Raw genomic sequence first — 27,660 nt, forward strand, 5'->3', positions numbered from 1 at the left:
CACTCCTCCAGTATATCCCCCAATTCCCTATACTAGTGATTCATGCAGTATTTATACAGTAAATAACTTCTCAGTCCAACTTCCGTTTCTGTCTTCCTTTTGATACATTATCTGAAGAAAAGCTGCGCTGGCACTTCATAACACAGACATCTTATTCAGCATTCGTTTTATAACTAAATATTAGGCCTATTATGTTGTTGTCTTTCCTAGTGTACTTACTTTTTTGCTGCGAGAGGAGCTGTGGCTTTCTCTGGGTATATTTTGATTATGTGGTGCTTTATGCATGGTTAATTCACGGAAAGTTACATTCTTGCTTCACTATATATGCATTATAGAGTGATTTTATTTTGTATTTGTCAGATGTGTGTTGTGTCCCGCGGCGCCCCCACCCCCTCCCCCGTTTATAAAGCTCTTCGGTTAGAACGCTCATATTGTGTCTCCCCCGAGACCCGCGTAATAGGGAGGGAGCATATATATATATATATTTATATATATACTTTGATTATCCATTTCAATTTGATGCAAACTTAAAATAAAATACTTAACATACATTGTGATAACAACCCAGGTGTTTAATGTCTATTCATCTATTAAACAAATTCTGTTTTTATTTGCCAAACAAGCATTATTTTACTATAGACATGTCAAAAATGGGGATTGACCATAAGGGTGAGGTGAGACAAGGTTCAACTATAAATCAGTAACTATATAGAGGGGTACTACACAACATGTGTCATTTGTTAACAGATATAATATACTGCATAGAGTAGAATTATACTCCAGGGGTACACAAATCTTATAATGATAATTATTACCTATTCTAATTGAATCTAACATAATTAAAAGTGTGATTCAAATCTGTATTTCGACGTGTATATATCATACAGACTGCACTTAAAGATGAATCATATTTTATTAAAGATGAGAATGCTTTAAGTAAAAGCTTTTTTTCCCCAGTAGTGGAAAGTAACCTTATTACAGCAGAGTATTGCTCATGTCATAATACTGCAACTAAATATGTGACTGTCTTATCTGTATTTTAAAAAGCTGTGTATCCACTGGTCTAGATACCATTACTGTGCATGCGATTTGAAGTGAATGTACTGAACTTACTGTACTCAAATGCCCCAATCCAACGATGAGTCAACTGAATGGGAAAGTAGGATGCTTTCATTTTAAGGCAGCAGTATTAACCAGCGACATGCCCACTGATCAGAATGAGCAACAGCAGCACTGATATCTGGAGAGCAAACTTAGAGACCCTTCATTCTTCTTATTTGGATTTCTGTTTTGGTCTTCACATACTGGTGGCTTTGAAATTCAGAAGTTTAAAGCACTCATGTGACCGTAAGTAGAGCTCTCAGAATCATGTCTAACATCGGTGCACATCTAGGACACCAGAGTGTAACCATTAACCTGTCCCCGTGAAACACTGACTAATGCAAGCAAGAAATACATCAGTTTGAAATACCATGTAGTACTGGTATTTCTTACATTCATTTGGGGCAGATTATGCAGGGAGAATTAACAATAAATTACAAGTGTCTCTCTGGATTTCTTTCATTTCAGGTTCTCTTACCTCTGGACAACCCTTCAGGTAATATTGCAGGCATCATCAGGAGGAAGCCACTGTCCAGGCTCTGAAGGATTCAAAGACATTTTCTGAAAAGTGAAGTTAGGGCAAAGTACACATTTGTCTAATTTTCATCACAGCCACCGACACATGAAACTATTTTTATTGCACTACACCAGACACGTTGCAAAATTTTGCACAACTGGAGATAACTACACACATTTACACATTTATTGTTGTATCAACGATCAAGTTGCAGATTGACGTTTACTCTGCTAGTTTATTATATGCTCGATAAAGCAGCCACATGGAATCCGGAAAAAAAGGTTATCAGTGGCTTGTCTTTGGTTCCCTGACACAGGTATTTTTATTTTTTTTCTTAACAGTCTCTTACACAACTTGATCAGGGCTGGACTAATCCATTACCATGCACCCAGGCCTGCTTTTGCTTTAGAACTACCTTGGGCAGACTTGATTTTAAAATGATCAGGTGCCTGCTCTCTGAACTATCAGCCTCATGTTATATCTGCTCTCTGAACTATCAGCCTCATGTTACACCTGCCATCTGTTGGCAATACCTATTAAGGGAGTAATCCTGCCAGTGATACTGAAAGTCTCACCAGAGTCTGCAGTTAAAACCACATTTTACCTCAAACAGTTTACCAGTTTTGTAAGCACTGGGTGTCGGGCAAGTAGATTTATGCAGTTCTGAAGGTTGTACTCCGTACTTTACATCACACACACACACAAAAAAAAAAAATGCAGTAAAACATATCACTTCACCGTATGTAACATTAACACAACTGAGGCTATGTAATAAAACTTATTTGCATACTACACATGGGAATAAAACTCATCACCATCACAAAATACACACTTAGCATACACATTAACATTTTGATTTATTTACATACACCAGTTTAAAAAAACAAGGGGTTTCTCAATTAGCCCTGCTATTTTCCCTTGTTAGTGTGACTGAGCACTTTATTATTATGTTTTTATTATTATTTCTGGTTGATGATTATCAGAACAATTCAGATAAATTAAATGTTAAACACTTTAAAGAAACATCAAAGGAAAACTTGAAGGTACTGCACTCCGCTTTAATACAGCTGTCAGGCATCTCAGTACTACAAAGCAACTACAAAGGCTTGGGCTCTCGCTTTAGAAGGTGTTGGCCCGAGCAATTAACATATCAACCCAAAGGAACGCTCCTGTGTTTCCATTTGAACTGCAAACCCCCTTCTTGTCTTGAATAATAATGAGAACCTGTCTATAGTGAATGCTGGGCAGGCAGACTGCAGACACCACATCCTAAAGGTAATCTGCAGAGGCAATGCAGTGCCTGTATACAGTATACAGCTTTATATCAATCCCACTGCCATCTGTGCAGTTATATATACAGAGAAAAAGGTTCTGTAACAAAATAACTGCAAATCCCAGAACCATTACAGCCAATCTTATATTGTAAGGTTTGTAATGCCTTATAACTGTCAGCACAGCAGCCCCAATACCTGATGTGCTGATAATTCCAATAAATCCCTTTGAGCTGCCAATATAATACAAGTGTATTAGGCTGGCCTCTTTAGTGAGCAGACCACTATAAGCAATGGCAGCACTGTGGAATAAATGGTACAGTGATCCTGATACCGCAGGACACTGGTACAGATATGGTACTGCAGTGGATTACGTATTGGTTCAGAGCATTGGTATGTTACATATGACAATGTTACCACAGTGGAACTGTTTTACCAATGGCTCATACATTGTGCTACCAATGCCCCTTCGTACAGCCATTACATTGCCACTGACAATCATTTGGTAAGGGTGCCAAAGTTGAAGAGCACAGGTGACGCTGTAATTGGTACAGCACAGTATTTCAGCAGCTATTCCACACTACACTGGGTTTACAAGGGAGAAAAGAGGAACAACAGTTAAATTCACAGTACACCTTCCCTGCTTCTTGAATATGACAGACATCTCATTCAGAAAAGACCATCCGGTGTGGTAACAACTGACTATAAATATCATTTGCTATAAAATAAGCCTTTCAGGGTTCAGTATATCACCTATGATGACAAAAGTGCACACTGACAGACAAAGGATTTCAAGCCCTGATAAGGCTTGCATGTAAGTAAGAAATCTGATGTTAGTCCGAATCAGCACCATTTAGTTACCTGCAGTATTAAAACAACTCAAACCCCAGGCCTCTGTTAAAGCAGGGCCCCTCAGGTCTAAGGGAAAACAGGTTATGAAAACTGACACCGCTTTGAATGAATGATGTATTCTGGTAGGCAAAGAAAGCACCACTTTCAGTAAACACAATATTACAGAATATTAAACCACTTCGGTGGAAAGAAGCTCCACTCCCTGTATTTTTTATCCCTTAAATTAGGCTATGTACAATGTTTTTACAATTAATTTCCATTACACACAAAAATATCAAATTACACATGAAAATTCCCAGCGATTAATTATTAAAGCAGGTTGGCAGCACATTTTTTTTCATTTCATATAAACTTTTTTTTAAAACAATTTGAAAAAATACCTAATATACAAGTCTGATTTGAATTAATGAACCCCAAAAAGGGTTACTGAACACATTATTTCAACCCCCTGCAAGGTACAGCCTGACACCGTTTTTTGGATATACAGAATGTGAACATTGCTTGTATGCTACATAAACAATCCAATTACTTTAAAAATGTGTAGGCTTTTCATTACATAACATTTTGTGGCCAGCTGAAAAACCAACTTGACCTACTTTGGTAAAAAAAAAAAAAAAACCTCCCATAATGCACATATATTTCCCCCCCTCCATTTGACATCAAAACCACCTTTTTTTGTAGATAAAAAAAACATTAATGCGCAATTCTTTAATATACATTAACATAGAACCAACAGTGGTTATTTACCTTATTCATTCCCCTCCAGTATCCTGAATAACAATGTAGGGAGAAATACCATGAACATCAGCTGTTTTGTAATTCAAGTAAAATTAAATAAGATGCAGTTCAAGACTCACGCTTGTGTTAAAATTCAAAAAGTCTACCTGGTTGTCTTCACCACTGATTGTCTTTCCCATGGTGACGGTATCCTGGGATACAATGCTGCTTGTAATCAGCGCTGTACACGGGAGCGCTACCAGGTGTTTTTCTTCAGGTGCTGTGTTTGTAGCGGCTTCACGTGGTATTCATACATCTTCAGCGCTGGTCCGAGCTTGATTGAGAGTCCAGTCAAGACATCGTTTCTTGTCATGAGCAGCAGAGATTTGCCATCTATCTCCTGGAAGAAAAAAATAATAATTAACTTTTTTTTTGTGGTTTCTTTGTTTCATAAATTCAAACTTTAGCTTCTTGATCAAATCCAGGATTATTTGATGGGGCTGCAGAACATACAGAAGTCTCCTAAACAGGCCTAACAAATAAGAAATGAATTTTCCCCCAGGCCGGAGATTCATTTAATGAACACTGCTGTTAGGTGCCAGGATTAGACCTATTTCAAATGTGACACTAAATACTTTGACATGTGGTTAATTTTTAATGCCCATGCTAACAGTATGTGCCATCATAAAACTAGAGGGGGTGATGGTAATGTGAACATAATGTCATGTTTCTATGGACTCATGGGGTGGGGATCCTCAATCAGAATGCCAAGGGGGGCCTTGGGCCAAGAATTCTACACTATTACATCTATACTAAGAGAGAGAAGAAAAAAATCAGTCCTGAGTTTGATGCTATACAAGGCCAAATGTGAAGAAACAGATGGTGCATTTTTTCTGACATTTGCAAATCTGCTGAAAAACTAAGGTTAAACTCCTGAAACTAAAAAGAAAAAGACACCTATTTCAAACTTAGAATCTTAGGCCTCTCGTGTATCATGTTTCTTTTCATTAATGCCTCCCAACAGCATCTCACTATAAATGGTCATATGTCGTTTTTTATCAAATTCAAAACGAGGGCTTCCAGAGTATCCATAGCTCAGCCAATCAGGTGTCAGTACCATTCCCAAAGACCAGCACTTTTGCAAAAGTAGGCTGCCACTGCCTAGATTCTGATGCACTGCCTATGCATATAGAAATGCATTGCTGGGGTGTCCTCAGGAAGCCAAGTGAATACTGTTCCACCACAGGGTACTGAAGATTTTGAGAAGAGGTTGCAAGGTCAAAAAATTGAATTACTAAAGGGAAAACACTCAGGTTAACTAGGTCTGTCGAAGGCATCTGAACAGCAAAGCAGGTGAATCGGACACAGACAAATTTGTGTTGGGTTAAGAGGCGATTCTGAATGTGATGCATAGAAACTTCACTTTTGTGTGATGTTTTCTAAAAATGTAAATTATTTGTATTTAAGCATCTTGACAACTACTGCACCAGGGATTTTCAAATGTATTAAAGTTGCGGCTCTTACATCCGACCCTGTTAGTACAGACAAGAAACTTCAAAACATTAGAAACCATTCATTATGACAATTACAAAAAAAAAAAAGATCATGTTTCTCAAAGAGTTCTGATAGTGTGAACATGTCAAAGCAGTATTACTGAGGAAGAAAAATCAAATAAGTTGTAAAACAGGTCATACCAAGAATAAACTTAGATATGATAGATTTTAAGAAGCCCAGAAAATGTACTTTTTAATTTGGAATAACTTGGGGGTGAACAATTTTACATTCAGCAGCAACATTAATGTACCAAAAAGACCGGAACTCCAAACTTCTCGCCTAGGACTCATGTCAGGCAAGCAGACATAATGATGTACAGAAAAATACGGTCCATGCTTTGAATTTTGTGAGATTAGCTTCAGGAGTCAGAGATTACTCAAGGGGAACCCTGAAAAGCATGCAAGGTTGAGCTCGGTTTGACATGATATTTTTAGGTAAAGGGACTATAGTATCTATGCTAAAACATGCCAGAAAATGGTAATCTGATATCACTTTGAAAATGAATTTGGAAATCTAATTAAAGTGATCTGATTTCTATGTAACAAACAGTACATTCTAAAACCTTCATTTTGCCTACACAAATATATACTTATGTAAACCATTTTGTAATATAAAAAATTGGCCAAGTGTTATAAATGACTTTTACTCAACTGCAAATTACTAGGTGAAATAAGCAACCAATTGAACACTGTGATATAATATATTCTGTATTATTAAAAAGCAAGAAGACATTAAAAAAAATAATTAGATTCTGCCATTCCTAATCACAAACAATACAAATGGAAGAGGTTAGGGTCTAGCAATGCACAAGGAAAGCATATATCACTGGGTAGCTAGCAATGGCAAATAAAAACATGGCGATCAATCAGTACGTTTACATGACAAAGCGTTTTCCGAAAACTAATATTTTCGGAAAACTGAATCAGAAAAATGATTTTCTTAAAATGACACTTTTCTGTGTTTACATGATTAACGATAGAAAATCTAATTAGAATTCAACTGTATACATGGATTGAAGTTTTCGGAAAACGCAGGATATTTCCGCATGCAAAGTACTGTAGCAGCCTAAGTACGATTTGAAGACCGGACATTTCTGTGATAGAATGGAGACCAATCCAATAACTCAAGTGCTTTATTGAAGTGGCAGGTCTTAAATTCAAAGATTACTATCCTATACCTCTATTCAGATTCCCCACAATGTGCAATCAGCCTTTGCAACAGCTCATCCTGTTCTGTATTACCAGTTTCTTTTGCAGACATTATTTTAAATTATCACGACATTTTAAAGCTGGAAAACATTTGCTGCTTCAGTATGGGCTATTAACAAATACATACGGACTTTAACTAATGTATTACTTTATCCCCAACTAGACAAATGGATGCATGCATACTGACTACAGATTATTATTTTCTGTTTTCTAAAACCACGTGCAGGAATGAAGGTCAAAGTTTGCACATGTGCAGTACGCTATCGGAAGTTTTCTGAAAAGTGTGTTTACATGATATACATTTTGTTAGTTTTCAGAATTTAATTGGAAATTTCTAGGTGCTGTTTTCCTAAAACTGACTTTCGGAATATTCCGATACATTTTCCAAAAACTGTGTTTACATGACTTTTGATATCGGAATTAGTTTTTGGAAAACATAGTTTTCCGAAAAATATCGGAGTTCTTATGCTCATGTAAACGCACTTATTGATTGATTCATTGTTGCATCTCTAGATAATACACAGCATTGTATTGCTTTTGGGATAAAACATGGTGGCTGCTGTGTCTATTCATACCAATTTCCTGGTGTTTTGTAATTTCTATACTGTGAATATATATTTTAATTTTAATCGGTGATATAAAGAAGATGGATCTACCACCATATTCTCTAAACACAACAAATAAAGTTCTGTTAAAAAAAAAAAACATGGACTGATTTTTTTCAAAGCCAATAAAAACTTTGCACTGAAAACTGTCAAATGTCACATTTCATTCTGACTTTCAAACAAACGTACAAACCAGAACACTTACCGTAAAGTAGGGGTTGGTTGCATTTTGTTCTTTATTTTACCTAGAACTTCCAATCAAAATACAAGGTAAAACTAAGTTAAGTCGACAAATGTTTGGCTAGTTGTTTTTGTGCCGTAAGGGGTGAGAGTGGGTAACAACTGCCTCACACTACACTCTTTCTGCATTTATTTACATGCTTAATACTTATATTTTCCTATACCTGCCTGCATGCATGCATTTACAGTGGAAAACGTGCTGCTATTACTGTACTTCTCATTATCACCACCCTCTGCAGAGTACAATACATAACACCGTGTAACAAATTTTTTTTTTTTTTGGTTCCTGGGTAGTAAGTGTTATTTCCTAATTGCTTATGCCTCAAAAGTATAGAAAATGGCTATTATTCCCCACAAACTTTGCTTTTGTGACCAGGACAGTGATATTTTGAAATTTACCTATTTTCCAGAACATTCCAGATAGATTCAGTGCTGAGTAAACTTGGAGTAACTTCTAGAACTTTCTAGAACTTTCCAGTAATATAAATGGTAGTATAAATACAGGGGCCTTAAGCCCACCAGTTCAGTTTAGTTCCAGCTGCCTAAGTGGATACATATCTGCATTTTTCTGAGATGGCATCAAGAGGCTGCAATGGTGGCATTCCTGATGGGTCTCCAAGGCGGTTTTACCAAGTTTCCCTGCTATCTTTGCCTTTGGGACAGCAGGGACACCAAGGCGCACTACCACAGGCGGGACTGGCCACAGCGGACCGAGTTCTCTGTGGAGAGGAACAACATCAAGTGGGAGCCACTGGTGGACCCCCGGAAGGTGCTGATGCCACCACTGCACATCAAATTGGGCCTTATGAAACAATTTGTCAGAGCTCTAGATAAGGAGTCGGCAGCCTTCAAGTACCTTCAAGACTTCTTCCCTAAGCTGTCTGAGGCAAAGGTCAAAGCCGGTGTCTTCGTCGGACCACAGATAAAGAAGATCCTGGAGTGCAATGAATTCCCCAAGAAGCTCACTAGTAAGGAGAAAGCGGCTTGGAACAGCTTTGTCGCAGTGGTTCGGGGCTTCCTGGGCAATCACAAGGCCGAAAACTATGTGGAGCTGGTTGAGACTCTGGTGAAGAACTACGGCACAATGGGCTGTAGGATGTTCCTCAAAGTCCATATCCTTGATGCTCATCTTGATAAATTCAAGGAGAACATGGGAGCGTACTCGGAGGAGCAAGGCGAGCGCTTCCACCAGGATATACTGGACTTTGAACGCCGCTACCAAGGGCAGTATAACGATATAATCGTAAATCTCGAAAAACTACTCACTTCTAAATCTTTTGTAGTCATTTTTGTATTACTTTAGTATAAATACATGTTAATTTGGATTCATGTGTTGTTTTTTTCTGACTTTATGTGAACGAAAAGACACAAATTCGCCCGTTTTCTCATTGGAAAGGTAAATTTCAAAATATCACTGACCTGGTCACAAAAGCAAAGTTTGTGGGTAATAATAGCCATTTTCTATACTTTTGAGGCATAAGCAATTAGGAAATAACACTTACTACCCAGGAACAAAAATTGTGTTACATTCCCATTTTAATGCAGGCTTGTAAAATATGCAGTTATGCTCATAGTCATTTTCTTTTTGGGTCCAGGTCATATTGAAGCTGTTACACTTTCATTACCCAGCCTCCCATCGATTCTAGCGAGACTAGCGAGCAATTCAAAGTAAAGCTGACAAAAAGAAATTACCTGGTCCTGAAATGCACAGGCTTGCTCATCGAATCCCACTGCTTTAAAATAATTAACAACATCTGACACTACCCAGTGCGCAGGGTCAGGGAGCTGTCCGTTCTCAACAGGGCTGAAACACAATACAGACAGCAGCGGGTTAAAACTGGGAGTGCAGTAAGCTGTGTGGTGCAGTGGATACATTCTCTAACCTCTGGGGGTCCCTGAGTGACTCAGCTGGTAAAAGCACAGCCACCTGGTGTGCATTGTGAGTCATACAGCGCAGGTTCGCGTCTGGCTGTGCGAAGTCGCTGGTCTTCACTGGGAATTCTGAAGGGAGAGTTGCATTGGCTCTGGTGCTCCCGTGGGTTAGGAGGCAAAACTGTCAGGGACTGCATCTCCTCATCGCGCTACAGCGAACCCTGCTGGCCAGGCGCCCATTGAGCTCAGATCAGACACTTGCATGGCTGGCCTTTGTCCTCCAGAGGTAGGTAGCTCACCGATATCCGCTCTTGAGTTAATGGGTGAAAAAGAAGCTGGCTTGGTCATGGGATTGGAGGACGACCACTGAACCTTCTGGAGGGGAAAAAATAATTGGACATTGTAAATTGGGGATAAAATCAGGGGTAAAATAATTGGGCATACGAACAAATAATAATAATAAAAAAAACTCTAGCTTCTCATGCATTTCACTTTTGAAGGCCTTGGTTCGAATTAGTACGTATTGTATTCTCAAACCTAAAACAACTGAAAGGCTAATTTCAAATCACAAAGCAAGCTATAATGAAACCTTTCAAATGCTAGAAATGTCCTGATGCTTTTGTTTGATGCACAACAGTAAGTCGCAGTGGAATTCTCCTTTGCTAACTGGCCAATTAGACCTGACATCCCAGAATACTCCACAAGTGGCTGGGAACAGATACATTATGGTATTGGTAATTCAAGACATCTCTGAATAGTGGTTCTAAATTCCATCTATTATGTTGTGAAATATACTGGCTATGTTTTAAATTGATGCACAGTATACTTTTCTGCAAAACTTTTAATTTTGTGTAGCATTAACTAAGTGTTGGCAAAGTGTATCGCATTGTTTCAAGACAGGAGCTGTCCATCATAATGCTGATACATTAAGTATGTAATTTCTTTTTTTTTTTTTTTAATTTGTCTGCCCAATTATTTGACCCCCGATTTTCTCCCCAATTTGGAATGTCCAATCATGTGTTCCCCACACCACAGAAATTCCCCACACAGCTCAAGAGAACTGAAGGTTCAGTAGACATCTTCCAATCCCACGACCGAGCCAGCTTCCTCTTTTACCCCCAGGAACTTGAGAGCAGATGTCAGTTAGCTACTGACCTGTGGGGGACAAAGGCCAGCCCTGCAGGTGTCCACTTTTGAACTCACTGGCGCCTGGCCAGCAGGGTTCACTGTAGCGCAACAAGGAGAAGCAGTCCCTGACATTTTTGCTTCCCTAACCCACGGGAGCACCAGAGCCAATGCTCCCTTTGGAATACCTAGCGACAACCGGTGACTTTGCACAGCCAGGACGCAAACCTGTGCTGTATAACTCACCCTGCACACCATGCGGCTGTGCTTTTACCAGGACAGTCACTCTGGGACATAAGTAGGTATTCTATAATACAGAAGCCGCACCTCCCTGTTACAAGTCTGTTTCAGTCATAGCAGGTAAGACAGAGCTGACACCCTCAGATAGATGCCTTGTGCTTCTGTATAAAACACTGCAACATTTACTGAAGTTCCTGGAAGAACAGGCAACTGACGACTCTCCCTATAAGCTTCAGTGCTGCACAAATCCTTGAGGAATGACCATTCTTCAGAACAATTTTAAAGCCTTGGTGACTTGTCAGGCCGGCAGCCCGACTGACAGTGTTACGGCAGGTTTTTCTACTTTGCCGTCCAACCCTTGTAGGTGCCAAAGAGGTTAAAGAAGGTTGTTTTGTGATTGGGTTGCGCTCTGTCCCCTTCCAAACCTTTCCTAAACAGTCACTCCAAGAGACGGACAACTACAGTTCATTCTGGCCTAGTGGCACCCTGTCAGGTTGGCCTGTGTTCAAGAGTAAAGTGATTGTATGCTGTACCGGACTGTGATTGCTTTGTTTCAGTTGTATTTATGTGCATGTATGTGTGTGTCCTGTGTGGGTTTTTATGGCTTGCTGTTTCATATACCCATCCTTTACAGATTTCTTCTCTGGATGTTTTTTTGTGATGATTTAGAATTGGGAAATTGGAAAACTGTTTGACCTTGAGGTCAATGTTATTCAAGCACTGAAGGTGAACTGTTATAATAATTTGAGACAACCAATTTGATTTTCACACATACTGTTACTCTGTTTTGGCAGAAATGTGAAAACCAACATGCTTCCTTATGGTTACAGAAAATAACACATTTTTCTCCCCAGGCACAATTCACCTTATTTTAATGTTAAACATTAGAAATAAAAGAGTCACACATTAAAGCTTTTAATCTGAAATTCATTTCTATTTTTTAATAAGCACAATAACTAAATAAGGTTATTGTTTTGAAGCATTCTGTACAATGTTATTCATATAAATTACAGTATGTGATATAATACAATAGCAAGCACTGTATCACTATAACCCTAATAATCATATCACTATTAACACAACTGAAATATTAAATTAAGACACATCCATGTTATGATACAATTAACCAACATCTACATTTCATTTACTTACTTTTTGGTGTCCATTGAACCATTCTCCTTATTATCCATTCCAGCTAACAAAAACAGAACATGAGACATTAAGGATGTACAGGGATTTCATTTTCGAACAACTTGTAACTATTTCAAACAGTAAAACACCTCAAAACATGTACTGCTAGGCTGTTTGGGGGGAAAACAAAAGTTATTAAACAAAAACCTGAACATCTTGATTGAGCCATTCCAATGCTGAGAAGTAAGAAAGCCTATGATACAGTTTTGTTCAATTTCCTATACTGTAACTAAACATGCTAACAAATGTTCACAAATACTACACATTTTATAAAAGAAGACCGCTGATGACTAGGTACTGCAGAGCAGATGGGATGCAAGCAGAGATTCCTCACAATAAGTTAAAACTGTGCTGTGCTTTTTATTAGTTACATTGTTAACTTCTCTGATGCTTCAGCAAATGATTTGGTATTTTCTTTGTTTGTTTGTTTGTTTTAAACTGCAACACATAATATGACACAGTCTCTTCTGTGCTATTTGTGACTGTCAATTGTAAAAGCCTACATTGTAATTACTGAGAAAGCCTGCTATAGGCCCTGCATTGCATTCACGTGTTGGTGCTTTCTTCCTTTGTACAATGTGATAGTAAAAACCTACCTAGATGGATTTAAACCAGGATATTCTGTCTCTTTAGTGGGAACACAGAGAAGTTACAATATTTTGCTCGAGACATACAGTACAGCGCTACAGGAATTCAAAAAGGAGGCAGAATTTTACAATAAAAACAAAAACAAAAAAATCAGCTTGGATTGCTGCCAAATTGACATCACAAACCACACATTGCCTGCACCAACTGCCTTCAGTTTCCATGGCTGACTTTTTAAAGAGACAGCATGTCTATGAAAAACCTTGTTATGTCTTCATGAGAAAAATATATATCATATATCTTTTCTCTAAGCAATAGGTCGCTTTTTCTCCATTTCCTTCATGATCTGTAGGTGCTGTTCCAGGTTACACTTTACTTGAGAGCCGTATTGTGTTCACTCTGCCTCATTACAAAAAACACAATACACTACACAGGATGCTGGCATTTGTACTGTGTGTATCTTGATACATATACAGCTTTTCATCTCTAAACATTTATTGCTATGTTTTATTTTTTAAGCCCTATTTTTTAAGCCCTATAAGGAGAAAATACCAGTTAAACCAAAAATAAAACAAACGGTTACTGTTTTGGAGCTTTTAGTAAATTATGTAAATCTAGAGGTTATACAGATAATGACATTATCCACAACAAAAACTTTCTAAGTTAATTATCAGACAGCTTTTCTATACACAATCTGCTATGCTTCTGTGACTAATATGTCCTGTTCTTGTGAAAATGCATAGGTTTTTAAATAATATATAGCATGCATAAGAATAGTCTAAATAACTCCTATGGAGTAAACTTCTTTCTGAGGCATAAATTGTCTCTCTAGCGCTATTACCAGCAATAGCATCAATGTTACTGCCTGTGAGATTTGTAGATCTGCTTGAGGACATTTGGTTAACAAAAAAAAAAGATATTGTCATAACTCCCACCACTGTCCTCCTACAATCCTCTTGCCCCCACTGTTCATTTTCTTTGTCGTACAGTCTTCACAGCTATATGCAAATACATAAGCTCTAGGCTCCGGGGGAAAATCCTTGTCACATTAAATTAAAACAAAACTGAATGAGAATGGCAATTTTAAGAATGAGAGAACCCACAGAAATGGAAATACACAGGTACTGCTGTTTAGGCCTGGAGATATATTTAAGAATACAAACAAATTAAATCAGAGGGGTAATACATTAAATGGGTAAGCAGGTAAATGACTCTGTGTTAATCCCTTTTAAAAACTACACCTGACTATGCATCTGAATCAAGATCCATCATTGAAACATAAAGGCAGCACTACTTAAGTGTTAATGAACCACACAAAGCCCTTTACTGGTAGTTAATGCTCAGCTGGGGTAGTTACAGGATTAAAATCGAGGAAAAGACCAACATGGAAGTCACTATCATAAACCGCATCTATTCAATATTATGTCAATGCAAACATATATATATATATTTCATCAGGTTTTACACTGTGTAATTAATAACTGAATCAGCAGGCATCACCTGCTACTGTATATGTAACTGACCATTGTTACAGTAAGAGTCACAAGCCCAAGGCAAGGTGAATTCTGAATACCACTGGTCGATGGTATTAGTGCTGTTTTTTAGGCACTGTTACATACATTAAAGCTTAGAGGGCATCTTCGTACTGCAGTATAAGTATAGGACAACTCATCCAGGCTGTTAGGTACGATATTTAATAAGTGACGCCAGTGCAAAAATGGCAGAGAAAACTGAAACATTTATTTTCAAAAACACCTCTTGTTCTCTCTATTATCACTTAACTGGGACCAGGTGGTGTGTGTAAAATTGATATGATATTTCCTCAGGTAGAAAACTGATAAATAATTTCAATACAACTGCTGTATATTTAAATGTATGTTGTAAAGTACAGTAAACACTTGAACTAGGGCTGTTAGTGGCACACAGCATTTTACCAGGGTACAGTTTTGGTAATAGAGGTGTTCAGATATTCAAGAATTTCCAACACTGTGATTATGTAACTACCACAATTAAGGAGCATGTTCTTCACATTTAAAAAGATAAAATGGTTTCTTTTAAAGATGAAACACCCTACAAATCTAGCTTTTATGATAACAAGAATGGGATTTTAGGTACAAAAGAAACTGACAAACAGACTGAGGTATGTATGTATGCTTAAACCGTTGCAATAGACCATAAAAATGACTGCGTAGCTGTAAAACACAGCTCATTCCTAGTGTGTACAAATGCAGCCACTTCAATAAGCCTGTTACACTGCATATATCATTTAACATTCTCCCCTTGTAAGCCTACAGAATCCAGTTGTACATGTACCTAACACTCAAAACTGATGACATAAAAATGGTAAACTATTTTTTAAAGGAATATGATCTGATTAAATCTGTCCTGAAGACACTATGCTTTGCAGATCAAACACGGTAGATATTGACAGGGTGTGATTAACCACCTGTATTAGAGGTAGATACTTTTTTTTTGGTTGTTTGTTTTTAATTACCGTCAACTGTTATGTATAATGATAAAGAATAAGTAGCTTCAATGTCATGTCACTTTTCTCTAAATCTTCCTTTATCTGGCTTCGAGCTTGTCTGAAGAATCCTAAATGCCAGGACTTAACACAGCCTTCCTCATTTCATTCAAATCATTTGACAATTAAGAAATTCAGCACAACAGGGTGTGTGGTGCTGTGTGATATTGCGATATCGAGTGCATTGTGAGTCACGAGGCAAAGCCGAGTAACATAACTTTTGAACAGAAGGTAGGAAGACTTTTTTACAGTTATAAATGCACGGAATAGCCTACCAAGTGATGTAGGAGGATTTAAAACACTGGGAACATTTAAGAACAAATTCTGTGCTTTTAAATTAGATCCCACCCAGTAGGGGAGAATGGTGTGCTTACAAGACATGAACCTTGACAGGCTGAACGGCATTTTCTTGTTATTATTTCTTCAGCCAATGCAAGTGTCAATATCGAGACAAGCCGATAAAAAAAAGGCATATCTCATGAATAGTCATACTTGCCATTGGCATCCCATATGGGCGGTCATAAGGAAACAAGCTGAATGGTACTGTATCAGCGCACAGAGACTATCAAGGACATTTGCAGAGCTTTTTTGAGATGTTATAGTAATAAAATAATTACTTGGACTGCATTATTGAGGAGTTTGGTGATAAAACGAGTGATCAGGAGATGATTGTTCGGTATGTACGACTATTATTATTATTATTATTATTTATTTCTTAGCATATGTGAAAGCGATAGCGAACAAAAGGGTGGGGTGGGGCTGGAGATGCCTAGTGAGTGCTTTGTTGATATGCAGGGCCTTTTAAACCCGTTTGACTGTGAAAAAAAAATACTTTTAAACAGCGCGTCTAAAATTAACTGCGCGTGTGAAAATAAATTGGACCTGGCGCGCCTGACACGCACTTAATAAATGGACTGCAAAGGGTTAAAGGATACTGCTAAAGCTATGACATCACATAGTCCATTGAAATGAATGAGGGGACAATCCTTGACCTTGTAAAATGGGACCTTTCAATTCTGCTAACCCCACACACTGTATCTCTCTATAGGCACAGAGAGTAGGTGTGGTTAACAGAGTAGAAAGGTTACATTGTCACATGATTTGAATGGAATGAGGTGCCAGTCCCAGCACTTATCTTCAGGCAAGCTCAAAGACAAGCAAAGGAAAAATTTGAGAAAAACAGTAATAATTTTGGAGCAACAGAATTACGTGTCATAATTCCTGACCCCGTGCCTTGTGAAACATTATTGATTAGTGCATGCTGGGATACCCCTACAATCAGGCCAGCAGGTGGGGGACACTGCTGTTGTACCCTTGAGGAAGGTACTTTACCTAGATTGCTCCATTAAAAAACCCAACTGTATAAATGGGGAATTGTATGTAAAAATAACATGATATCTTGTAACAATTGTAAGTTGCCCTGGATAAGGGTGTCTGCTAAGAAATAAATAATAATAATCTCTATCGAGGGGTGCCATGTGCATTACAGAGGTGCTATTTACAAGACCAATTGTGCTGCATTTCCAATCACAAAACAGCTTTTTAAATTAACTACTTTAATTGGGAGAGTATAAATAAATACAATAAATATATAAAACACACACACACAAAAAGAAAAACAGTGGCTTTCTACCCATTAATCTAGCTACCACTATATTATAATTCTAACAACAATGTGTTTGTTTTTTTCAGCTGAAGGTTTGTTTCCTTACCAGTTTCCTTGACGTCTGTAGACAATTTCTCATTTGATGCGTTCAGTCTCAGGGCTTCATCGCTGCCTGTGCTTTGCACTAGAAGGATAGTTCTGAGAGCTCCTCAGGTATCCCCCCACATTCCAGATGCCATCAATCACCTTGAAACAAAGCACCAATAGCATTCTGTTTTATGAAGAAAAAAATGCTGGCATTAAATCCTAACATACAGTAAGTATATTGCCTGGTTGTCTTCATCAGTTTGAAACTGACATCGCCCAAGGGTTTTTACACTCAGCAGAGCTCTACAGTATGAACATGAGTGCTAGAAAGCTCAATAGATCTCTCTCAGCAGCCTGTATACTGGGTATTTGCAACTCAGCATTAAACTGCAATTGATCAATAAAGGAACTATTCAGTGTCCCCGATCTGCTCATGTGTACCACTGTCATGTTTATATTTGCAGAAGTACTCCCTGTTGTCTGTTTAGTCTTCCACAGTATTCAGTGTGTTCTGCCTTATTACTAAGCAGACCTGGGAGCTGGTATAATACAGTGGTGGATCTTAATACCCCCACCCTGCTTTGTTTAGTGGACTTAATTTCACTATTGCTATTGTATGTAAAATCAGTTTCCAATTAAGAGTGGCTAGTGTTTAGAAACAACACGGGGCCCAGCGACCCTGTGCGGGGTCCCAGCGGCTCAACAAACGGCCCCTGGCACCTCCCCAGCGCGCACACGGGCCCCAGCGACGTGTGTAAAACTGAACATCACTGCTTAATAAACACAATATTAACCCTGATTATAAAAATAAAATGTGTAGATATTATTTAATTTCTCGGGTGACACAATGTTCTCTTCTGGTATAAAGTAGTTGTTTTGCTTATTGACATTGCAGTACAATTCCTTATATTGTACAGTGCAAGGCAAAATAAAATCCTGGTTTCCAGTGGTTTTAACAATATGGTTTTATAATGTTTGGTCAGTACTGTGGTATTGGTTAATCAGTGTTATTCATCAGTATTCAAGCACTATAGGAAACAGGATTGAATTAGATGGTTACAGTCTTCTTTTTCCATGGCAACCACCATTCAAGACACTCACAATAACCAAATGTGCAGAAATCAGGACTCAATTCAGAAAGACACATGTGCATTACATAGAGAGCATATTTTAAAAGCATCCTTTAAAAATAAATCATTGCCACCATTGCTAGACTCACCAGGATCAATACTAATGGGATGGGGCAATTAAGTCTTTTTTAATTACTTCCTTAAGACAAACGTTCTTAATCATGTACGTACAGTGTTAGAACACCGAATTTTCATTCTGAAGAACATATTTTATTACATGCTATTTAGCATCTTTTCACTGGAATTCGCCCGAACCCCCTTCTATTATCTGTCATCCATCTATGCAGCTTTCAACATGACAAGCTGACATGTAGCATCATGCCAAACAAGGTTAACACAGTAAATAACACTATATGTATTGGGCAGCTGGGAATACAACATCCGTTATGTTTACATGTTTTAGTCGTTTTCAGTCGTAAGTTAAATATAAATATGTCATTAGTTACGCTTTACACATTCATACTGTACAGTTATGTAATTCATTTAAAGCTGAGGATAACTAGGTTATCACAGACTGTGCTATGCTAAATTCATGTCTGGGCAATGAGAACATTCCTTCATTGCATAAGCTCATATAAAAGAAACGTCAGTGTTTTCCTGCCACAGAATTTCGTATTACATTGTACTGCTCGCTTTATACGGTGTGCTTTGACATTTCAGGGCACATTAATAAACGTCTGCAAAACGGCATTTCTTTTGTGTCAGTATTATTATGCATCGAATTTACCGGCACAATAAGTCCAAAACAAACGTCGTAAAAACCACTGACTTACCCGCCAATTGTAGACAGTTATAGTTACTGATAGACGAAGGTGTAGTTTGTCCGAATTCACATCGTTTTCTCTGACAAACTTTAGAAAATCGCAGTACATTTAAAGTCGTGTTGAATGTTGGAAATGGTTCTTGAAACTTAATCTGATTGATCAACTGATTCGGACCCTGTGGTTTCTTTCATTTTTACAGCCGTTTTATTGGATACCAGGGTACTACAGACAGTACTGTCTGCTCGTCACTCGACATTAAAAACACAAAGTTTTACAAAACTACGCTTCATTGTGAATATATGAACATTGTGGTATGTGCTTCAGAAGATCATGCGTTTTTGCAATTAAACGTTCTGTTTTTGATCATTAAAAATAAAACATAATGTCTTCAAGAGAAAAAAAGAACAAAAACATGAGTGCATTCATTTGGAATATCAATATAAATTTACGCCACAACATAGGCTATAATCGAAGCCAGCATAGGTTTACTTTACTGTGTCACCCACGAACAATACACAAGAAAAAAAAAAAGAAAAAAAAACTCCATAACAGCAATTTTCTGGCGTAGTAGAAAATGTGTATTTTTGGAATCTGCAACACGCTAAACAAGAGAAAGAAACAGTTGTACACTGTTTAAAATGTTTTTTTTTAACAATACAAATGTTTACATGTTAATTTTTCTTTTCTGTATTATTAAACAAATATACATATTTAAAAAAAAATCATTTTTGGTAGTAAGTAACTGTAAAAGTACTTGCGCCACAATATGAAAAGATCTTAATGTATAATGTCATACTGTCATCGTCTTATTATTTTATTGCAAATATATAAGCATGGGCAAGTCCATCATGTGACACTGTACATTGCTTTACATATGAATTTACAAAACGTCTGTAGTAACACGTCTATTTTCTACACGCAAGTGACTTATTAAAAACCCAAATTAAACAGTTTTTCTTTTTGTTTTTTAAAACAAAAATGTACACTTACCTTTTTCTGATTTGTGTAGATTCTGGGAATAGCTTCCTCCCAGAACTAGACTCACGTGCAGAGTTCCCTACCAGATCGCTCGCAGTAGCCAATCGACAATAAGCTACTTGACAAAAAGGATTCTGGAGGTTGTAGTTTTGCTACAATCAGGCGTTTGACGAAACTAAAACAAAAACCATAACCGCGCCTTGAGTATGTAGGCTACATTGTTGTTTTTCTATGCTTTCAGAGGCAGAAATATCTTATTGAATACAATTGCATATTTGTCTTCTAGGCAGTAGCTTTTCTTTTCTGAAACACGTTTTACCTGGCAAAACACCGCCCTATCATCTTCTCAACAAACACTTTAAACCTGTAGTTTTTTTTCCATTCACGTGAAATTCCTTGTAAAGTAAACAGATCAGGTATGTTTTGTGATAAGTTTCACTCACCTCTGGTTAACTTTAGTATACAGGACCCAGTGATATGCAGTATGGATATATTACAAAAATTGATTAGTATTGAGATGATGTTTATATAAATTATACAGTGCTCTCAATTTGCTTGCTTCAGTTTGGGATACATGTAAATTGGTTCTAAATGTAAATTAAATCACAGCTCTCATACAGAGCACACTGTATAATGTATCACACTTCTTTTTTTGGGGGGGGGGGGTGGCGGGGGGAGGTATGATTTTGTTATCACACCATAGATGACTTGTAATATTGAAAGATAGGAATATGGTACAGCTTTGGATTATGGATGTGGAGTCGTATTTTTTCTCCTGATCAAAAGTTTTCATAACCCTGCAATACAACAAATATCAATATATAATTTAATAGTTATTTACTCTAGTATTTCCTTATCAGTGAAAATGCAAGATACTTAAATGCACAACCTGTATTGTACCACTCACCATTCCTCGCCCAGTCAGGGCAAGGTGCCATTGAACCTCCCTGTCAGGTTTTGCAAACAGACAGTACGTTATTAAAGTGTAGATGACATGAAAAAAAAAAACTAACAACAAACTAAAAGAGTTTCATAAAACTGAAAACACTGCTCACTTTTTTATAGTCGATAAAGGTAAATGGTAATACATGATTTATTTTTATTACAACTAAATTTTTATAATCATTTAATCAGTAGCTGTCTTCTGGCGCACAGCAATTCACGATTTTGTGGTGGCAGTTATAGTCATTGATGCAGGTAATTAGCTGAGCACCTACTAAATGTTTTATTAACAGGCAACTAACTAACAGCTAACTGCACCATGTCCTGTATATCACAGTCAAGGTCAACATGATATTTCTGGGTTTGGGCTCTATAATGGTTTTAATTTGCCACCCTGGACTGTCTCCTGCATACCTGCAGTCTGTAAAAGAACCAGCTCACAATTACAACTAAATTGAATAATAACTCAAAACAGTGTTACCAAAATTAATATGTTTCAATGTGAAAAAAGATACATCTCAGTTTCAGGATCCAAGAGCAATTTGGTTCAAAGTGCGTATTTCTAAACTGGCAAAACATAATCAAAATGCCAAGGGACACTTGAGTTTTTACATTTTATGTAAATGTTGACATAGTTACGTAGGAGAACAAAGAAACAAAGATCTTGAGTTTTACAATTCCCGTTTCTCCAAATGTAACCAACAGAGCGGTATACTGTTAATCCTCTATTGCATGTATTATGAAAATACCATACCATGTATTGCACACAATACACACACACACACACACACACACACACACACACACACACACACACACACACACACACACACACACACACACACATATATATATATATTGTAACACAGCAGGGAGGGGGTTAATCCTCCCTGCATGGAAGAAAACATGTGCGAATGCACATTTGTGTTAATTGTTAATTATCCCCTGCACCTGGTAATTATTGTTAAATTAGAACCAGGTGCAGGGTATTTAAATGAAGCAGCCAGTCTGTTCTGAGCTGCTGTGTGGAGAGCCTGCTTGGTTGTGTGTACAAGTGTAGGAAGAAGAAAGGTAGTGTAAACCTGTGTGGTTTGTTTTGTTTTGAAGATTTTGTTTTGTGTTCCGGGTAAACAGCTTAGCTGTCCTGATTTATAATTTAGGTTCCTGTTATGTCTAGTTAGTGCTCGTAAAGAGCTAGGTGTTTGTTTTGTATTTTGATTTCTGTTTGTATTATTAAAAGTGCGCGGAAGCGCTGAACCCCAATTTCTGTGTCTGGGTCAATTTTTAAAGGGGCAACGAACCCGAGTGGGGGCAATTTATTACTATCTATATATATATATATATATATATATATATAGAAGCATTTGTACGTGTATTAAGCAACATAGATTTGTTACCTATAAGTTACAATGTGCAATAGAGGGCTAATAAATGCCTTGTGTGACCAAAAAAAACTTGACAGAGTTTTAAGTTTGTTATTCATGAAACAGCTTGAAACTGCTGTTAATTTTTTTAACAACAGCCCATACGTTTAGTGAATCCAAGATTGATAACATGAAAACAATTGAATAAACTCAATAATTACGTGAATAACACCCCTTTTATTTATTTTCAGCAGATTGATCTTGGTTACCTGAACGTTGTATTCAAGTTGCAGTAATTGATCCACAAGAAACTAAAAAGAAAAGCTGATTCGCTCCATACATACTGTTTATAAAATTTAGATAGCCATCGTAGAGCTTGGAAGTGTATGTGTAAATGGTAGCCACCTCATTGTTTTATTGCTGTGTATTTTATTACAGAACATGGGACATACAGTATAGGTAATGGTAGCACAGGGGTTGCTGAAATGGTATTTGAAAGATTGCACCAGTTTTTGGTTCACATTTTGACCAAGAGGGGCAGTCATATGAGCCAATACAGACTGGCAATCCAGGAATACGCCATTGTACCACATCTGCGTCAGTGTGCTAATATCGTAGGACCTTGTGTAATGTGTTTTTTAATCCATTGTTATCCATGTTTGGTAATGCTGTGTTTTGAGAGTGGTCCTGCTGAGGTATCTTCAGGTCAGTACGCTGGTTCTAATACATTCCACTTCCAGACGCCTCATTATCTCCCAATGACATTCATTTTACTTCTGAGATAAAAATGCTGATTATTAATGGAAGTCCTGAACAATATTAGCAATGTGGTGTACCCTGAAACTGGAGAAAAAAAATATACAGATTAATCCAAACCCAGCTACAAATGTGAAGGCCAAGTAACGGATTTACAACAGTTAGCACATACAGTAGTGGGTTCATTAAAGGTTATATTTAATCTTTGTTTCCCCCACTATTAATTCCTGGAGATACAAAATTGAACTGTCTAGATCAAAGATTCCAGTCTTGATATTCATGAATATCCTCTATTACGTACCAGAGTGTCAAGTTTATTATAGATATCCCTGTACTAATGGAGCCTATGTAAAGCACGGTTTATCACTTTTTGGATTATGAGAAAATATATAACCAAATGTGTACATAGTACAATAGGGCACCCAAATCATAACTCAGACAATTATTTTAAATTCTGAATGAACATTATAACTGCATTTAATTGTTTTATATTGTAATGTCAATTGTGATATGTGAGAAGGGTCTCGACCAGGCTGTCATTGAGAAATTTTATTTCTTGCAAGATAAAGCTCTACAGCATGTGACATTATTTTAATACACCATGTGCACCAGCAGAGCAACCCCCCCCCCCCCCCCCCGGTGTTTGCATGAAACGCAAGCTCTGCAAAAGATTCTTAATAACAATGTTAGCCTCGATGTGATGTACAGTACAACCTGGTTACAGTTTGAACTGCAAGTACTTGATCTAGGGCACTTTATTTTTAACACATTTTCTGTGAAGAAGTTGAATCTGCTTCCTTTAGCAATGGCATTTGCTGGCACACTAAAGTTGTAATTTATTCTATATAGTATAGCATTAGAAATGACATTTGATGTTGTTTACAGCACCTACTGATATGTAGTATGGAGTTCACACCATAAAAAAAAAACTATACAGCGCTCACAGTTTGCTTGCTTCTGTTTGGTGTAGATACAAATGTAATAACATGATTGGTGCTAAATGTAAAACACAGATCTAAGACAAACATACAGTGGATTTTTGGGGAGGTGTAGGTTTATGATCTTATTGTCACACCATAAATAAAACCAAGGCGATGGCATTTGTTATATTCATTTGGTCTTTTAACAAGACTGGAAGATAGGAGCAGGGTACTGAGCTTTGGTTAATGGATGTGGAGTCATATTTTTTCTCCTGATTGAAAGCAGAATACAGCCTTTGCCCAATCTTAAATAACTGAGGACAAAAACTTTCACAGTGCCACCAGATCAAATTGTCAGTGCAGGGGGCTAGTGATGTAAACAATGTGACTATTTCACATCTATGGAGTAATCTTTTGGTTGATCTGTTCTTTTCTTTACTAACAGTCCTCTTTCAAAAATGTCTCGGCATCTCCTCTGGTTTTAACTGCTGTATAGCAGATCCTTCAATCCCTAAGTAACCTCTTAAGAAGGATACAATATGTTCAGCTTGTCAATGGGCATTACAATAAGTTAAACACAAATACAATTGGACTTTATGGACCTTCTAGAACTCAAGTACTCTCTGCGGAGTTCAGTTTATGCTTATAAATAAACTGGATGCAAAATATTTAAAAGAATCATTAATGTAATTTAGTATCTGTAATTCACACTTTTGTTTAACCAAAACCTTCTTCGTTAGTTTCTCAAAATCATGCCAATTAACCAAAACATTTCAGTTCTAGACATGAAAAAGCTAAATATAATAGCATTCACTGTACAGAATTGTGTGTGAGCTAAATTATTTAAACAAATGCAGGGGATTGTATACTTGTTCTGTAACTTTCCACCTAGCAATGATAATAACAAGGGTTACAGTAAATCAGCCGCATACAATGTAAATTTACGTGTGCATCCTGTGTTATGTTCAACTTGCCAAGGTGATTCTGTTGCTTACACAAGCATCTGACCTGCAACAGGAAACAAGCACACTCACTTAGAATAGCAGTTTGACACATCTAAGTGTACTTCTCACCTCCTGATGTGAAGAAATAACTCCTGGAATGCACCTTGTCTTCCGTCACTGCTTTTAAGAAAGGATAATTGATTCATTTTGTTTCACTCTTCAGAAGCTTAATGGTCCTGTAAAACCCAAATTCTACTTCCTGTTGGTCTGTGTTGCTTCTGCATTTATAGTTCAAATGTTATATAAACTGTTGCAATGCATTTTTATTGCATAATAACCTATTGATAGTGGTATAGCTGTTAAAAAGAAATGGCATGCAGTGCAGGAGCTTAGCAAGGGAGATGGGGGTTAGATACACAATTGGGGGTTTAGTATACCTGATGAACTTGATTTTAAAAACCAAAAAAGTTATTTAGAAAACAAGCCTTGTACATATGCAACTGATATTCAATACTGTTCCAATGCGTCCATTTGCTTCCAAAATGGGTACTGCAGCCGTTTATTTAAGGTCTTCAATGCATACTTGGTGATTATTAAAATGAAATTCCCCAGGATTGTGCACTTATCCAGATTTTTCAATGATGTTGGAGGAAAAATACATCATCTGCCTCAATAAGGCGGCCTAATCCACAATGCCTGATGGCAGTTCAAAAAAACAAAAACAAAATCTTTAGCCTTGTTAGGCAACCTACTAATAAATGATCTGGATAAACAGTATGGACAACATGTGCAAGACTTGAATACTACTGAAAAGTAAATAAATCTGCTCCCAGGAGGCAAGAATGACATCCCTATACTGTACTTAAAAATAGTAATTAAGATTTACTTTGTGTGCTGGGCTGTGTTGAATTGGGAGGCTGATTAGAAACATGTGTTAAGTATAGGGCTCCAGGCTTACAGGATAGTATACATTGGCAATCAGTGTCTTACAAAGCCAGCTGTCGAAGGTCACATCTCTAAGGGCAGTCTGAGCTGTGGCAGTCCGAGCGAGGACAGGTGGAGTACCCAATGGCTACTAGAGGCCTCATTCCTACTATGACACCTAACGTCTGGATCCCAGGGACAAAGCATGCTCACTCGTTCTCCACTCCTAGAATGAACACTGGTAACTACCTGTTCCATATACCCTTACTAACTCCTTCTCCCCCTACACTGCCTGCTACAAACTTGATAACAATCTTGATCTTCTCTGTCTAGCTAAAACCTGGCACTCTGTAAACGACATGCACTCGCTGAATCTTCTTCCCTCTGACAAACCTCGCCTCACTGGCCGAGGCGGGGGCACTGCTGTTATTGCAAATTCTGTGCTCACTTCCTCAGTTCTTTCTTTGCCTGCCTTTTCTTCATTTGAGCATCTTGCCTTCAAGGTTCCCTCTCCCATGTCCCTCACCCTTGTTGTTATCTACCGTCCACCTAAGAGCAACTCTGCTTTTATTGCCGAGTTTTCAGAATTTCTCTCCCTTGTCTGCACTTCTACTGACACAATCCTACTTCTATGTGACTTCAACATTCATGTTGACTTGCCTTCCTCCCCCCTAGTGACCGACTTCAACACGCTTCTGGACTGTTTTGGACTCTCTCAATCTGTCAACGTCCCCACTCACACCAAAGGACGCACCCTGGATCTGCTCTTCACCAGGGACCTTGATATCTCCAATCTCTCCGTCTCAGATATCTCTCTCCTTGACCATTTCTTAATCACTGCTAATATTAATCTCCTTGCTCCTTCCTCTGCTACTGATGCTGTTATCTCCTTCCATCCCAAGAATCTGTTGAATCCTCTGAAACTCTCAGAATGTGCCTCTGCATCCCCTCTAACTGGTACTCTCCCGTCCTCAGTTGATGATGTGGTGACCCTCTACAATGCCACACTTACTCACCCTTGCCCCGCTTACAACCGGAACCATAAAGAAAAGATCAAAACTGCCCATGGTACACCCTCGAACTTTGAATGCTTAAGTCTGCCTAAGTCTGCCTGCCACAAGCTTGAGTGCAAGTGGAGGTCGTCTGGACTAACGGTTCACAGAGAGATCTGGACTGACCATCTCGCGAGCTACAGGCATGCGCTCGCCACGGCCAGGGTGAAGTACTCTGAAATCATAACTATGGGACACGGTAAACCCAATGTTCTCTAAGACCATTGACCAAATCCTACATCCAGCCACCGACAGATCCATCTCCCGTTCATCCTCCTTTCTTTCAGAACAAAATTGACAACATCTATTCTATGCTCTCCCACCACAAACCCAGTTTACTACTTGACCACCTTGACGCTCCTACGGTTGCCCCTCCTGTCCTCTCCATTGCTGATGTTTCCGGCTTACTGTTGAAATCAACTACTGCCACATGCCCCCTGGACGACTAACCTTGTCCGTCTCTGTGCCTCTGATCTTGCTCCTTCCATTATGCACACTCTCAACCTGTCCCTGGACTCTGGCTCGGTTCCTACTGCCCTTAAACTGGTTCCTACTGCCCGAGTTATGACGGTACTCAAAAAACCCTCCCTC

At 38.0% G+C, this 27,660-nt stretch overlaps 1 protein-coding gene across 4 annotated transcripts; it reads right to left on the bottom strand.

Moving 5' to 3' along the window:
- Nucleotides 1-572: 572 nt before the first annotated feature.
- On the bottom strand, nt 573-21,190 carry LOC117417411 (sterile alpha motif domain-containing protein 13-like). Of its 4 annotated transcripts, none has more exons than XM_059034692.1 (5): nt 21,075-21,190; nt 17,315-17,454; nt 12,455-12,497; nt 9,758-9,869; nt 573-4,858 (listed from the first exon to the last, which is right to left on the bottom strand). In XM_059034692.1, the coding sequence occupies exons 3-5, from the start codon at nt 12,490-12,492 to the stop codon at nt 4,715-4,717; spliced, it is 294 nt and encodes a 97-aa protein (XP_058890675.1). In that variant the 5' UTR covers nt 12,493-12,497; nt 17,315-17,454; nt 21,075-21,190; the 3' UTR covers nt 573-4,714. The 4 variants fall into 4 exon arrangements, with proteins under 4 accessions (XP_058890675.1, XP_033885443.1, XP_033885445.1 ...); XM_034029552.3 differs by lacking the exon at nt 21,075-21,190 and adding an exon at nt 20,180-20,308; XM_034029554.2 differs by lacking the exon at nt 21,075-21,190 and adding an exon at nt 20,180-20,308 and having other exon boundaries at nt 17,315-17,479.
- Nucleotides 21,191-27,660: the final 6,470 nt, after the last annotated feature.

The sequence above is a fragment of the Acipenser ruthenus genome, chromosome 12, assembly GCF_902713425.1.
Source record: "Acipenser ruthenus chromosome 12, fAciRut3.2 maternal haplotype, whole genome shotgun sequence".
Taxonomy (NCBI): domain Eukaryota; kingdom Metazoa; phylum Chordata; class Actinopteri; order Acipenseriformes; family Acipenseridae; genus Acipenser; species Acipenser ruthenus.